The sequence below is a fragment of the Hippoglossus hippoglossus genome, chromosome 24, assembly GCF_009819705.1.
Source record: "Hippoglossus hippoglossus isolate fHipHip1 chromosome 24, fHipHip1.pri, whole genome shotgun sequence".
Classification (NCBI taxonomy): Eukaryota; Metazoa; Chordata; class Actinopteri; order Pleuronectiformes; family Pleuronectidae; genus Hippoglossus; species Hippoglossus hippoglossus.
The window spans coordinates 5,699,871-5,712,536 of NC_047174.1; the positions used below are offsets into that span (position 1 = coordinate 5,699,871).

Sequence of the window (12,666 nt, forward strand, 5' to 3'; positions counted from 1 at the left end):
CTTTTACTCATTTCAATCACCATGTACTCTGCTTTAGCCAAAGATTAATTCCAATGCCAGTGGACAATAAAGATTCTTAGTAACTACAGACAAATTATTACTGACATTAGAAAAAACAGAAACTGATAATTACTCCCATCAAGATTCCAGAGTGATAATAGAAAACAATAAAGTGTAAACTCTTGTAAAACCGCTTTTATTAGGATTGTGTTAGTTTCTCTTTATGGGTCCCGATGACACGTGTCTGTAACTGTGTGCGTCTGAAACCGCTCGTCTTTGACCTGCGGAGGAAGCGAAAAAGAAAAACATTTAATATATTGACTTCAAACGAGTAACATTTTGTACCATGACACCAGAGTATGCATAGTTAACCTTTGATCCTGTTTTGCTGGTTTGCACACTGCCCATTACAAACTCCACTGTTCCTGTCATCACAGATCGCCACATCACAGTGGACAAAGAGCTGCAGGTTACAAACAGATATACACATGTTTATATGAAAGAGTTGGACCATATGTGAAGCATGAGAGAACAGAAGTGTTTTTTAAAGTGTTAATTACCTGACGATTCAAGTTATCTTGATCTTCAGCGAAGGCAAACATTTGGACCTCGAAGCGTTTGAAGTGAGAGGGATACGGAACTCTGGCATCCACCCACACCGGATGGAAGACCACCTGGTAGGGGTCTACTAGGTTTGCACAGCTGGAAGAGAGAATAGTTTCAAGTCGATATTTCAATTTTCACCATTTCCTGTCATTTTATAAACAGACGACACCAGCGTCCAGGTTCGGTTACCCGTCGATGATGAGGTTCCATCTGGGTTTGGACATCCTGTCGTCATTCAGCGTCGCCCAGCAGTTCTCCAGCTCCAGGGACACTTGGGGATTGGGGGACCTCATCAGCTCGATCTCAATATACAGCGGCTGTTGCAAGTACTTGGCAATGGGGTAGTCCTCGCTTCTGTGGAACGAGCTGTAGGAATCGTCTGAGGGAGGAGGGACAGAAAATGTTATTCTGAGTCCTCATCGTACGACTTGCTAACTTGATTTCAAGACACGTCAATGACTCTGAGGTGGAATTACATGAACACAATCAAGATCAATGAGCGATTGCAGGACAACGTTAGATTACTAATTTTGAAACAGCCAATTAATACTTTATACCTTACTCTCCTAAAGACAGAAAAGATTACTGTTCTGAGTTCATTCAAATCTGATCCATGTCTCTTTTGCCACAAGTTAGGAGGGTAAAGACAAAAAAGTTAATGTTGTAAAGCCAGTGTGAAAATAGGTGCATTCAGAACTTCTCACTCAAAGCGATTCTCATCGCGACCTGCAGCTCGCCCTTTGCGTTTTCAGCGTATGGTTCACTCCTGCGAGGTCTGGGGTTGAAGGTCACAGCTCGGGTTGTGTGGATTTGATAGTAACAAGAAATCTTTAACCTGGAGGAACGACAACAATGTGATCGACTTGTAAAAAAGGAACATGAAGTCAGCAGTGGCAAAATCGATTTAAAATCTTCATTCGGACACAAAATGAGTCTCGAGACTTAATTCAGTTTCGGAGACGATTGGTCTGGCGTTTATCTGTGATTCATGTCGTATTTAAGTGACTGAAATGATCACATTTTTAAGAAGAAACTCTTCATAGATTAAGAAGATTGTCCCATCAGTGCTGCAACTGCTCATTTTGATAAAAACAAAAAAAGAACCACCAAGATATTAGATAATAAATGCAGCAAATGCAAATTAGTGAAGCTGTGACTGAGGATTGTTGGGAAGAATTAACAAAGCGCTGTCTAATAAATAACGTGTTTTAGCCCATGTTTAAATGGTAATTTTGAAAAATGCTAAAAAGACTTAGAATTGCAATGCCCCTCTATTTCCTCAGTCTTATAATGAACCTGCCCACATTTGATGAGGGCGTTGACTTGAACGTCACGATGTCTCAAATGGCACCGGCCTCAAAAGGTCGGTTTGATACCGGAATCCATGAAGCCACATTTCTCATAAATTTAGTGAGACGTACGTTATTATTTTAATGTACAGTAACTTTCAGACACTCACTCATACTCGGGCTCTTCTGTTTCTGAGTCCTGTGAAGTTTGAAGGTCATCCGGCAGAGCGATCTCATTTTCATACAGCATCACGTTGGAAAAAAACTGAGAAATCAAAAGTAGAAATTTAGTCGTATTAGATCTTAATGTAGAACAATGTACAACAGCGTTCTTTACCCTTCTGGTCGTCCCACACGAGTTCCCAGTGAAGATGAAGTAGGCGTGGCGGTCGTCGCTGTAGGAGGGACCACAGCTGGGGTCGGAGAGGGTGAGCTCACTGGGCTTCAGATTGGGAACCGACTCCAGCTTCACAGCCAGAACCGTGATGGTTCCATTAGGAAAACACTCTGGGAGGAGGAGGAGAACGACGAGAACCGTTACTGCGTGTGTGTTTGAGTTTTGGCAACAAAGAAAATGTATTTTCTCTAAAACGAACCAGTCAGTGTTAAGGGGAATTTGCAGGATAAAGAGAATTCTTGAATGATCCCGTTGGTTTCTGGATACTTCAGCGTCACGTCCACTCTGCTCCTGATGGATGACGACTCCATGGCCTGAGCAGTTGTCAGAAGGCACAAGAACAAACAATCTAAAAACTAGGACAGTACATCGAGGATTATAATCTTTGCACAACCATCACTTGATTCAGCTCTGACCTCAAACACGGTGTCAGCGGCTGAGAACGGCACGACCAAACTGAAGTGTGTGTCGTTGTCCTTGAACCCGTACAGATGAGCCAGGCTGGGGGTCAACGTCTGCTTTCCCACGATGGTCTGAAAGTTGAAGCCCTCACTTCCGTATTGCACGAGAACATAGAAGTTTTCATGATCACATCCGCCGGAGACAGAGGGAGCAACTAGAGGAGGAGGAAGAAACTGAGGTTATAGAAGAACACATGTTGTTCACAAGGTTCAGGGAGGAAGAGAGGATTTGACAATCACTAGTTTCTTTATTTGGTCACTTAATATTTATTGTTCCTTAGTTTATATACAATAGAGCACAGGTAATCAACATATTTATAGATATATAGGAAGCTGATTAAGAACAAGATAATTATTAATTCAATAATAACTTGGAGAAGGGGTGAGATCAAATAAATTTGTACTTCTCACTCCTTTTCGAATATGTAGATTTAACCATTAATAGTTTGATTCTTTGTTCCTAGTCACCATTTGTAAATATTACTTTTGAATGGATAAAGTTTGATTTATAGATCAATTCCTCTCGTTCACACTGTTTTGAATAAATCCATTAAGAGAACAGACCTATGTCGACTAATGTGGCCTCCAGATTAGCGGTGTGAGAAAATGGCGCAAACTCCGGCAGCACCAGCAGGCCCAAGGTCAGCTGAAGAGAAAACACTGCCATCCCCTTTACTGTCTGTTGGGGAAAAGATTATCAACCAAAACACAAAAAAAACCTAATATTCGTATTTCCAAGTTGAGGTCGAAGCTCTTACAATTTGTTGTACGACAGGATCCGTGAAGGGCACGTCGAGGGTGAAGACTTTCAAGCTGCTGTTGGGGGACGTGTGCTCCAGGACGTTGAAGCCCCTGGCGCTGCAGTCTGTGACGGACAAAACCTCCGAGGGGAAGGAGACGTTCACAAGAGCCACGTCGGAGCCGAAGGGGCCGATCAGCACCTTGAAGATCCGCTCCCCCGGAACGGTGTCTGTGAGGGAGCAACACAAAAGGGATGAGGGCAGGTTGGACTTATTCATCAAAACTCCATATATACACACATCTTAAAAACTCACTGTCGATAACTTGTGCAGGTCGAGGCATTAACGGCGTGGCGATGGGAAACAGGACTTTGTATCTGGTGTCCTCGTGAGTGGAGTCCTCCGTCCAGAGCAGCTCCAGCATCGGCTCAATCATGTAAGAAGTGAAGTATTGATCACCCTGAATGTGACTCTGCCAAAAAAAAAAAAAAGGGCATTAAACTCAAATTTAATGACGTCCCATTAAAAAGAAATTACAGAAGCCATAGAAAGTTAACTGGAGCCAGAAAAGCATCAAGTGGAGGAGTAAAGAAATTGGATTAAAAATTAAAGCACTTTGTGATTTGAGGGGTGGAATTATTAAAATCTGAAATTATTAATGTTTGACAATATTAAATGAATTTAAATGTTCGATGAAGTAAGTGTGCAAATGATCATTAATTGGAGATTTTGAAGTTTTTAAAAATGTCTCAAAATCCCAGAAAGTAAAGAAACACAAATCAATAAATATGCAACTATAAAACTGTAAATCATTATTGAAATGGCCCTTTTGAAAATGCCTCTCCAGCACTGTGGGTCAGGTTTATATGAACCTATAGCGTCTCCTGAACTCTTGGAAATTTGACATTATGCATGAAAACAGTATAAACTCAATTTATATAAAGCTGTATTCGATGCAACCGACCTTAAAGTAGCCACCGGTGGCACCGACAGGAATTTCGAGGATGACGTAAATGTCATTGACGGAGAGAGAGTATCGCCTGGCAGCCATCTCAGTGGCGTCCAGTCTCTCGCCATCGACGCCCACGTGCACCTCCGACAGTATGAGCTGCCTGGCGGAAACCAGCGGGTCGATGTGCCGGGGCAGGAACCAGGTGATCGTGTTGGGAGTGAAGTGAACGCTGCCTGTAAACAAAAAAAAAGGAAAAACATCCAATAGATTTTAGATTCCAGAGTCATAAGGTCAAGTCCTCCATTCTCAAAATGTTGTCTTTACCCTTCACAGTCGGACAGGCAACTGCTGCATTGATCTGAGTTGCCAGCCACTTCTTTTCAAAGATGGTGGAGGTCTGGAGCACAGTCATCGGTACGCCGGCTACCTGCAGGAAGAAATGAGGGTAAAAGTTGCAGAATATAGACAAAAGCTGGAGAAGAGGAAAACACAGTTACTCAGGATGTGGGTAATTCACGACAATGGGGGCCATTAATAAAATGAAGTCTACTGGTGTTTAACTGTGCCAATTGGATGCAAGACAAAGTAAGTGATTCAAAAGGCAGTTTGGTCATATTGTGTAATCAGTGGGCTGACAGTAATAAATCATCTGGTGCGCTGGTAGGTCAAACCTTGTTCATGTAATTTAGTGGCCTGCGCTCCACTCACATTGTGGGTGTACGTCTCAGACGTCGTGTGTGGGCCTCGCAGCACCAGCCTCGACGGAGTGCTCGCGATCCCGTAACCACTTCTCTGGGCCTCGGCCACCGTCATGACCTTCTCCTCGGGGGTGAAGAACACGATGGACGTGATCCTGAAGCCGGCGTCCATGGGCTTTTTCTGTGTGTGAAGGGAAAGCCATTAAATACAGATGAAAAGATGTTCCAGAATATATATATATATATATATATATATATATATATATATATATATATATATATATATATATATATATATATATATATATATATATATATATATATATATATATATATATATATATATATATATATATATATATAAAAAAAAGGACTGATTAAGCGGATCTTACCTCTGCACCTCGTCGAGGATCAAGCTTAGAGTTGACCCCTAGGAGAGGATGTGCAGGCACAGCATAGTCGTCCGGAGCCGCCCTTTTCACAGACACCTAGAGAGGAGGCCACTTTATAAATGATGATACATCTCCCCCCTCGTTTTTACAGTGGCATCAAATGTAGTAGCCATTGATGCTAATACGGGTCATAAAGCTACTTATCATATAGACTGGAACATGACCCCTAAGAGTCCTGCAGCGTTCACTTGCCTCCATGTAGTTACGCTCACACACTATTTCCCTGGAGCTCCAGGCGGCGTAGCGGCAGGTTTCAGCCACCTGGTGCAGCTCGTCCTCGGCCATCCGGTTCCCCTTCAGGCGAAGATTTAAGGTTGTGGTGAATGAGTCGTCCTGCAAAAAAAAAAAAAAAACGAACACAGGAAGACAACTCAAAACCCATTGAAGACACAATCGGTGCGGCTGCTCGACAAAAAACACAACATCTCCAATTGTTCTTTACCACATTGTGAGCAAAGCAGTTGTGCAGGGAGACGTAAATCACAGTGTTGCCCCGCTGGTCCGTCGTCATGCTGAAGCCACACTGAGACGCCAAACGTGGCGTAATAAGGATGCTAGAGTTATCTGAGGGGGAAAAAAAGTGGGAAGTTTACAAAGAGTGAGTTTTAACAGTTGAAAAGAATAAATTCAGAAATGTCCACTTACTTATGACGACAGCGACTTCAAGAAGTTTCCCTCCAAGTGGACCAACATCCACACGCATGATGTTGCCCAGACATTTAGAGCTGATATCTGGGATTAAACAAGTTTCCATTCAGTAGAGTTTAAAAACAAAGTTCACTGGTTCAATTGACTGAAAAATAAAAAAAACTTACTTCTAGGTGGTTTCTTTTGAGCTTCTATGTTTACAGCAGCCATCAGGAGAATAAACCACCTGAAAGACATTGAATCATTTTCAGTGTTAAATCAAATCTGGAGCCGTGAACAAGGGGAAACTTGACAAGAAACAAAAAGTACAAACCCCAATCGGTAGAAACAGGCCATGGCAGTAGAGGTGGAACACTGGTAACCACAGAGCTCTGGTTTTTCTGCAGATCTGAATAAAGTCTGCTGGCCGGAGCGGGAGGTTCCTGTTCAACACAGGTGGATCCTATCACCGGCTGATGGAGGTAATTGTGAGTACAGGTGGTGTCGACTGCTTTTATACTTTTTTTGATCGTTGATTTGATTTTTTTTATAATTAACTTTATTTGGTGTCTAACCAAACAGCTACAATGTGCAAGTGTAGAAACACTCAAGAATAAAATATATAGTATAATAAAAAAAGAAATATACACACATGTGCACACGTATACACATCTAATAAAAATACATCAGAATAAAACTGTGAGAAATAATTAATAATAATGATAAATGTATTTCTAAAAGCTAATTAAACGAATTAATAAAAAATAAACACAAATTATAATGTCAGCAAAATATTACTCTAATACAGATAAATAAAATATAAAATCATTTTTAAATTTTGTTTTATTTTCTTCCACTCAGTCCATATTGTTTTATTGTTTTTATCTTACCTTATTATGACAGTACAAAGAGTAAATTCAGAGGAAGATCCTCCATTTGTTGGTCTTCACACAGAGTCCCCAGCAGCTTGTGTTGGATCCCAGTTGGAGTTAGGAAGCTGAATAGAGAACAAGTGTAGGAATGTCTCTGAGGACACGATGACTTTCTTGGAGACGGAGCGAGAAGACACAACGATGGTTTGACGAGCCGAGCCAAGGTTCAGACTCATTGGTCCAGAGAAGCATCGTGAAGAGTAATGACATGTGGCCTCTGTGACGTGCAGGGAGATTATAATACTCACATTTTTACAAGGACAGCTCAGATCTGGTTCTGCTGCTGCTTAAGACATCATCCGTCTCCAAAATAAAATAAAAAATATGTCTTTTACGTTGCAAATTTCACAAGAGCAAACATATTTATTTGAATTATGAAATCTATGGAATAGATAATGGAACAAGAGCGAGTTAAAGGTGTGGATAACCTTTCAAGAAACATCAGATATTCATGTTTCTGCGTCACAAACCTTTATAAATTGTGAGAGTATTTTACTTATATTAGAACATAAATCTAAAAAGTGAGGTGCAAACCAAAGAACACGTATAAATAAATGGATGAATAATTAATTAGATTCAGACACTGATGAATATGAGACTACGTTTTATTGAGTTGAAAAACTACTCAACAAATACAGTTTGGTGTGGATGCGGATCAGGGGGCAGATCCATGACCTTTTTCTTTCACTTTTTTTTAACTTTGCAAGATAAGGTGTTTTTTTTAATTATATTTTCATTGATTTCTTAGAGAATAATTTATGGATCTTGTTGAAGAAAATCTGGCAATTTTGGGAGACTGATATTTCCGAGTGTGTGCAATAAATGAATGATCTGGATCGAGTGACTCTAGATGTGTTTTCGTACGGAGACTTGCGCTCTACCCAGTGCCACTGTAGTTTTCTTTTTATTAACAAGCCTTCAAGCTTAAAAGGTGCCTTAATGTGTTTTTTCCTATTTCCCCCCAGTGCTACAAATGCCACATTAATTCTAAGAGTACAGACAAGTCCACAACGCTGGTGCTTCGGGGGGGAAGAAGAACACATTTCATATTATAAACAGCATCTGGGAGATACTGAGCATGTGTTTTATAGAAGGTACTAAAAACCCTCGGCCAGGACACAGGGGTGACTTCACATAGGCCACATTACAAGTTGTCAGGGCAGTTTACACACCGCGTCTGCAGCTGCTCTCTCCACAGCTCACAGTGGAGCTATGCTGCTATTTGGCGTTTGCTGCCAGATCACTGTGTCGCTGCCTGGTTTGGCAGAGGAGTGAAATGTCAGTGTGCGATTTTACTTCGCTTTCGCCTCCCTCTCTTCTCCAGGACGCAGACGAGCTGTGGTCAGCGGCCTTTAGTCGCAGTATTTTCACTCCAACACAAGCCAAGTGCAGCTTTGACAACGTTAGACTCTCATTTTAAGGGACAAACAAGGGTTAAACTACAAATATCTCAGGATGAAGATCCACCAGTCACATCTGAAAATGGCTTTACTGAATCAGGAACGCTGCCTGGTTGTTCCACATATAATTGACTCCCACAGTGTTAATTGGGGCCCATTTATGGCCCCTGATTTAGAAAAATCCTAGATCTGCAACTGTCAAAAAAAGGCCACCCAATGTGAACATGCGACAGTGGATTGTAAAACTAAAGTGGTGCAGAAAGTACAGATATTTGTTGATATTCTGTACACAGGAGAATGTAGTACTTTGTTACATCCCACCACTGGTTAGAGGCTCATATAAAGATAAAGATGAATAATACAGCTGGGTGTTACTACATCTCCTTCTCTCCTCTCCACTCTTTTCTTCCTCTCCTCTCTCTCTCCTCCCTCTCTCTCCTCCCCCTCTTCCTCCCTCTCCTCATCCTCTCTCGCCCCTCCCTGTTCCCAGTATAAGGGAACAAACCTCCGTCACTCCTCTAGTCTCCCTCCTCGTCCTGAAGCCGCAGCACCGCTCCCTCTCTCCCTCCTCCGCGTTTTTTTTGTGCAAAACTAAAACAGCTGGATAAAAGTTATTTTCATGGAAAGAACGGCTCCACGTGCAGGTACGATGCAGCTTTGCCTTCTGCATTCAGCTTCAGTGACATTTAAAGTAGCAGACTTGAATAAGAAATAGGGTTTGGTGGGGAAAAAATGGCATAGATTCTCTAATGCAAAGGTCAGTAGAGTCAGTGTGCATGCAACCACGCATGTTGATCTCATGCAGAAGAGATGAGAGAATGATCACAGGACAACACAGAATTGTGCACATGCTGGAGAAACAGTCCCTGGAGCGATGTGTGGGGTCAGTTTCAACTTGTTGCCTCCCATTTCCTCTGAGTTAGTCTTGTCCACTTGGTAATTTGATTCCTCTCGTGATAATCCTGCTCTTGAGCTCTGCAAGAAGTGACAGTACCTCACGCCTCTTCACTCACTCCAGCACAAGCCATTTCCTGTGTGTGCTGTATTGATTTTCTTTTCTCTTCGGAGGACTAATGTGTTCTACAAACAGTGCCGTCAAATTTGTCCGTCCGCATAAATGTGTCGCTTCGCGGCCCTGAGATCTTTAGATGCGTGTGGGTGCGTTTGCTTGTAATGAAACTGTAAAGACTAATATTTACAGACTTCATTTATTCTCGTAATGTTTCTGTGCGTATCATCAGGACGATGGGGTATGGGCAAATTCTCCACCGGTGTGGGAACGAGGAGGACCAGGTCCACCTCAACGTGGGAGGAGTACGACATGAAGTGGATCCCAGCATGCTGCAACGCTTCCCTCACACACGCCTAGCACGTCTCCTCTGCTGTCAGAGCGAGGCGGCAATCCTGGAGCTGTGCGACGACTACATCCAGGACGAGAAGGAGTACTACTTCGACAGGAATCCCCGGGTCTTCCTGTGCGTGCTCAACTTCTACCAAACGGGACGTATCCACATGATGGAAGAGGTGTGCGTTTTCTCCTTCAGCCAGGAGATCGAGTACTGGGGCATCCAGGAGCTCTACCTGAGCCCCTGCTGTAACAACTGGTACCACGAGAGGAAGGAGTACATCGAGGACAGGGACTGGGACATCAGGAGCGACGACATGCAGCAGCCAAGCTGCCACTCGTCCTTCGAGGAGCTCTCTGCTCTCGATAAAGACCTGGAGAAGTTCAAAGGTGTCTGGTGTGCAGAGCTGAGGAGCTACATTTGGCTGAGGCTGGAGGATCCCGGTCACTCCACGGCCTCTAAAGTCATCGCCGTGGCCTCCCTCAGCGTGGTCTTGACCTCTATTGTTGCCATGTGTGTCCACAGCATGCCTGAGTTCCAGCGTGTGGACGACAATGACAGGCCCATCGAGGACCCCGTCCTCTCCATCCTGGAGGTCATCTGCATCATCTGCTTTTCCACAGAATTCATCCTCAGGCTGATTGTTGCACCCTCTCGCAGGAAGTTCCTTTCAAACCCCTTGAACATCATAGACGTCGCTTCTATTTTGCCATTTTATGCCACTTTAGCTCTGGAGACAGCGGACGAGGAGGCCGCGGAGGAGAATGCGGACCTAGAGAATGTTGGGAAAGTGGTGCAGGTTCTGCGTCTCATGAGGGTTCTCCGAATCCTCAAACTGGCTCGTCACTCCATCGGGTTGCGAGCGTTGGGTGCCACCGTCCGACACAGCTACAACGAGGTGGGTCTTCTTCTTCTCTTCCTCTCGGTGGGCATCTCCATCTTCTCTGCCCTGATCTACTTTGCGGAGAAGGAAGAAGAGTCCACAGATTTGGGGACCATCCCTTCAGGCTGGTGGTGGGCGACGATCACCATGACCACAGTCGGTTATGGTGACACCTGCCCAGTGACGTTTCTAGGGAAGATAGTGGCGACCTTGTGTATCATCTGTGGCTTGTTAGTGGTGGCTCTGCCCATCACTATCATCTTCAATAAGTTTTCAAAGTACTATCAAAGAAATAAAGCCATGGAGGCACAAGGTATCACTAAGCCTGTCAGACAAGACCCAGAACTCCCTCATTATAACATCAGAGACCTGTTCACAGACGGCGTGTATCCCTTCATTGGAAGTATCACCTTCAGGAACAGTGTGAGCAGCGCAGGGGACGATACAGATGCCTCCAGTCTCCAGGACATCGAGGTTTATGAAAATGACCCTTTATGACTTCTAGTCACTCCGTGCCTCTCAGGGCAGAGCCCTCCATCACTGACCCCGTCTTCCTACACTGTCTTCCTCCTGCAATTTGACAGAGATTTGTGATGGCCATTATTAGCGGTTCCTTTTTTTTTTCTTACAAGGGGATAGCTCGTGAAATATACAGCCTTGCTAATACTCTAAGGGGATTCATCTGAATCTTGCTCTGAGGTTTGAAAGCCCATTTTCTGCTTGAGAAAACTGCAATGATGCATGTAGAAGGCCATAATGTTAATGTTTTTCAAAGTAATGTCCTGTATCGATCTGTCTGCTCGCTGAAAGTTCAGACCGAATATAAAAGTCTAGGATGACAACAACAGTTTGATATTTAGAAATGGTGTTATAGATCTCTGAGTTGGCCGATGATGCCCAGCCTGCATGAACAAAAGTAAATGCATTTTTTTTATTTTAATCAGAGAGTAATGTAAATACTTTTGTAGAGTTATGCAACATCATTGATGCTGGTGAAGAAAGGCCGCACATTTCTGTCAGAGCTCAGTGGGAAGGTTTGATGCCAGGTTATTGTTATGGACAGTTGTGTTGGCATGAAATAAAACTCAGTGAATCAGAAGCAAGATGCCTCTCATTTGTTTAAGGGCAAAACAGAATGTGGTATGTTGCATTCATCTATAACCGTATGTATAAAAAGTGCAGGATTCCACATTGACTGAAATGATGGAAATCATCGAGAATGTCTTTTCCTTTGTGGTCGAATGCAGACGTAGAAGAAACTTTCTTGTCTTGTTCGGTCTTGTTTCTCCCTGAAAGCATTGATTTCCTGCCTCATGTTATCATCTGTGGTTGGATGAGCTGCCGTCCCACTAGAGCCAGAGATGTAAGAAAAAAACAATCACTCCTCTGCAGGGGTCTCAAAGGTGCTCGCGCAGTTGACCGGAAGCAGCCTCACGCAAAGTTAACATCACCTGCATTTGTAAACAATGTTACTTGAACCATTTGTGGATTTAAAGCTCAGATGGTTTATTATCTATTGGCTGAAATACAATGTATTAAATTGATGTAAGTGAGGAGTTGAGGTTCCCGTACAGATCATAGATCGTAAGTAAAGATGGACGATTGCCCACTCTCCAGAAATGAAGCCAAAATATCCTGGATACAAACCATCTGGTGCCAAAGACATAGAGTACAGTCCATATAGTACAGATACACAATCCTTACTTCACAGCAGGTTGTGTAAAGACTAACTGCTGATTAACCTGAATCACTATTAGTTCATAATATTAAATGAGTTTTGATCAGTCAGCTTTAGATGAGCATCGTGTAGAAGGTGATTAGCAAATTGCTTTATCCACACTTTCAGTTTTTCACTCTTGGCACGTACCATTTAATGAAATGAC

General features: G+C 43.0%; 2 protein-coding genes across 2 annotated transcripts; one reads left to right on the forward strand and one right to left on the reverse strand.

Moving 5' to 3' along the window:
* Window positions 1–177: 177 nt before the first annotated feature.
* LOC117758240 lies at window positions 178–6,712 on the reverse strand. The gene is made up of 21 exons (XM_034579756.1): window positions 6,557–6,712; window positions 6,411–6,469; window positions 6,241–6,327; window positions 6,038–6,159; window positions 5,788–5,928; window positions 5,536–5,631; window positions 5,154–5,324; window positions 4,770–4,872; window positions 4,458–4,678; window positions 3,809–3,965; window positions 3,512–3,723; window positions 3,318–3,432; window positions 2,709–2,908; window positions 2,492–2,606; window positions 2,233–2,402; window positions 2,066–2,160; window positions 1,317–1,441; window positions 796–991; window positions 561–702; window positions 373–463; window positions 178–281 (listed from the first exon to the last, which is right to left on the reverse strand). The coding sequence occupies exons 1-21, from the start codon at window positions 6,577–6,579 to the stop codon at window positions 211–213; spliced, it is 2,712 nt and encodes a 903-aa protein (XP_034435647.1). The 5' UTR covers window positions 6,580–6,712; the 3' UTR covers window positions 178–210.
* A 2,391-nt stretch (window positions 6,713–9,103) lies between these two features.
* kcns3b (potassium voltage-gated channel, delayed-rectifier, subfamily S, member 3b) lies at window positions 9,104–11,272 on the forward strand (the record flags this gene model as incomplete). The annotated part of the gene is made up of 2 exons (XM_034580786.1): window positions 9,104–9,198; window positions 9,796–11,272. A coding segment is annotated over exon 2 (1,473 nt), but the record flags the coding sequence as incomplete, so codon positions are not given.
* Between the last annotated feature and the right edge of the window lie 1,394 nt (window positions 11,273–12,666).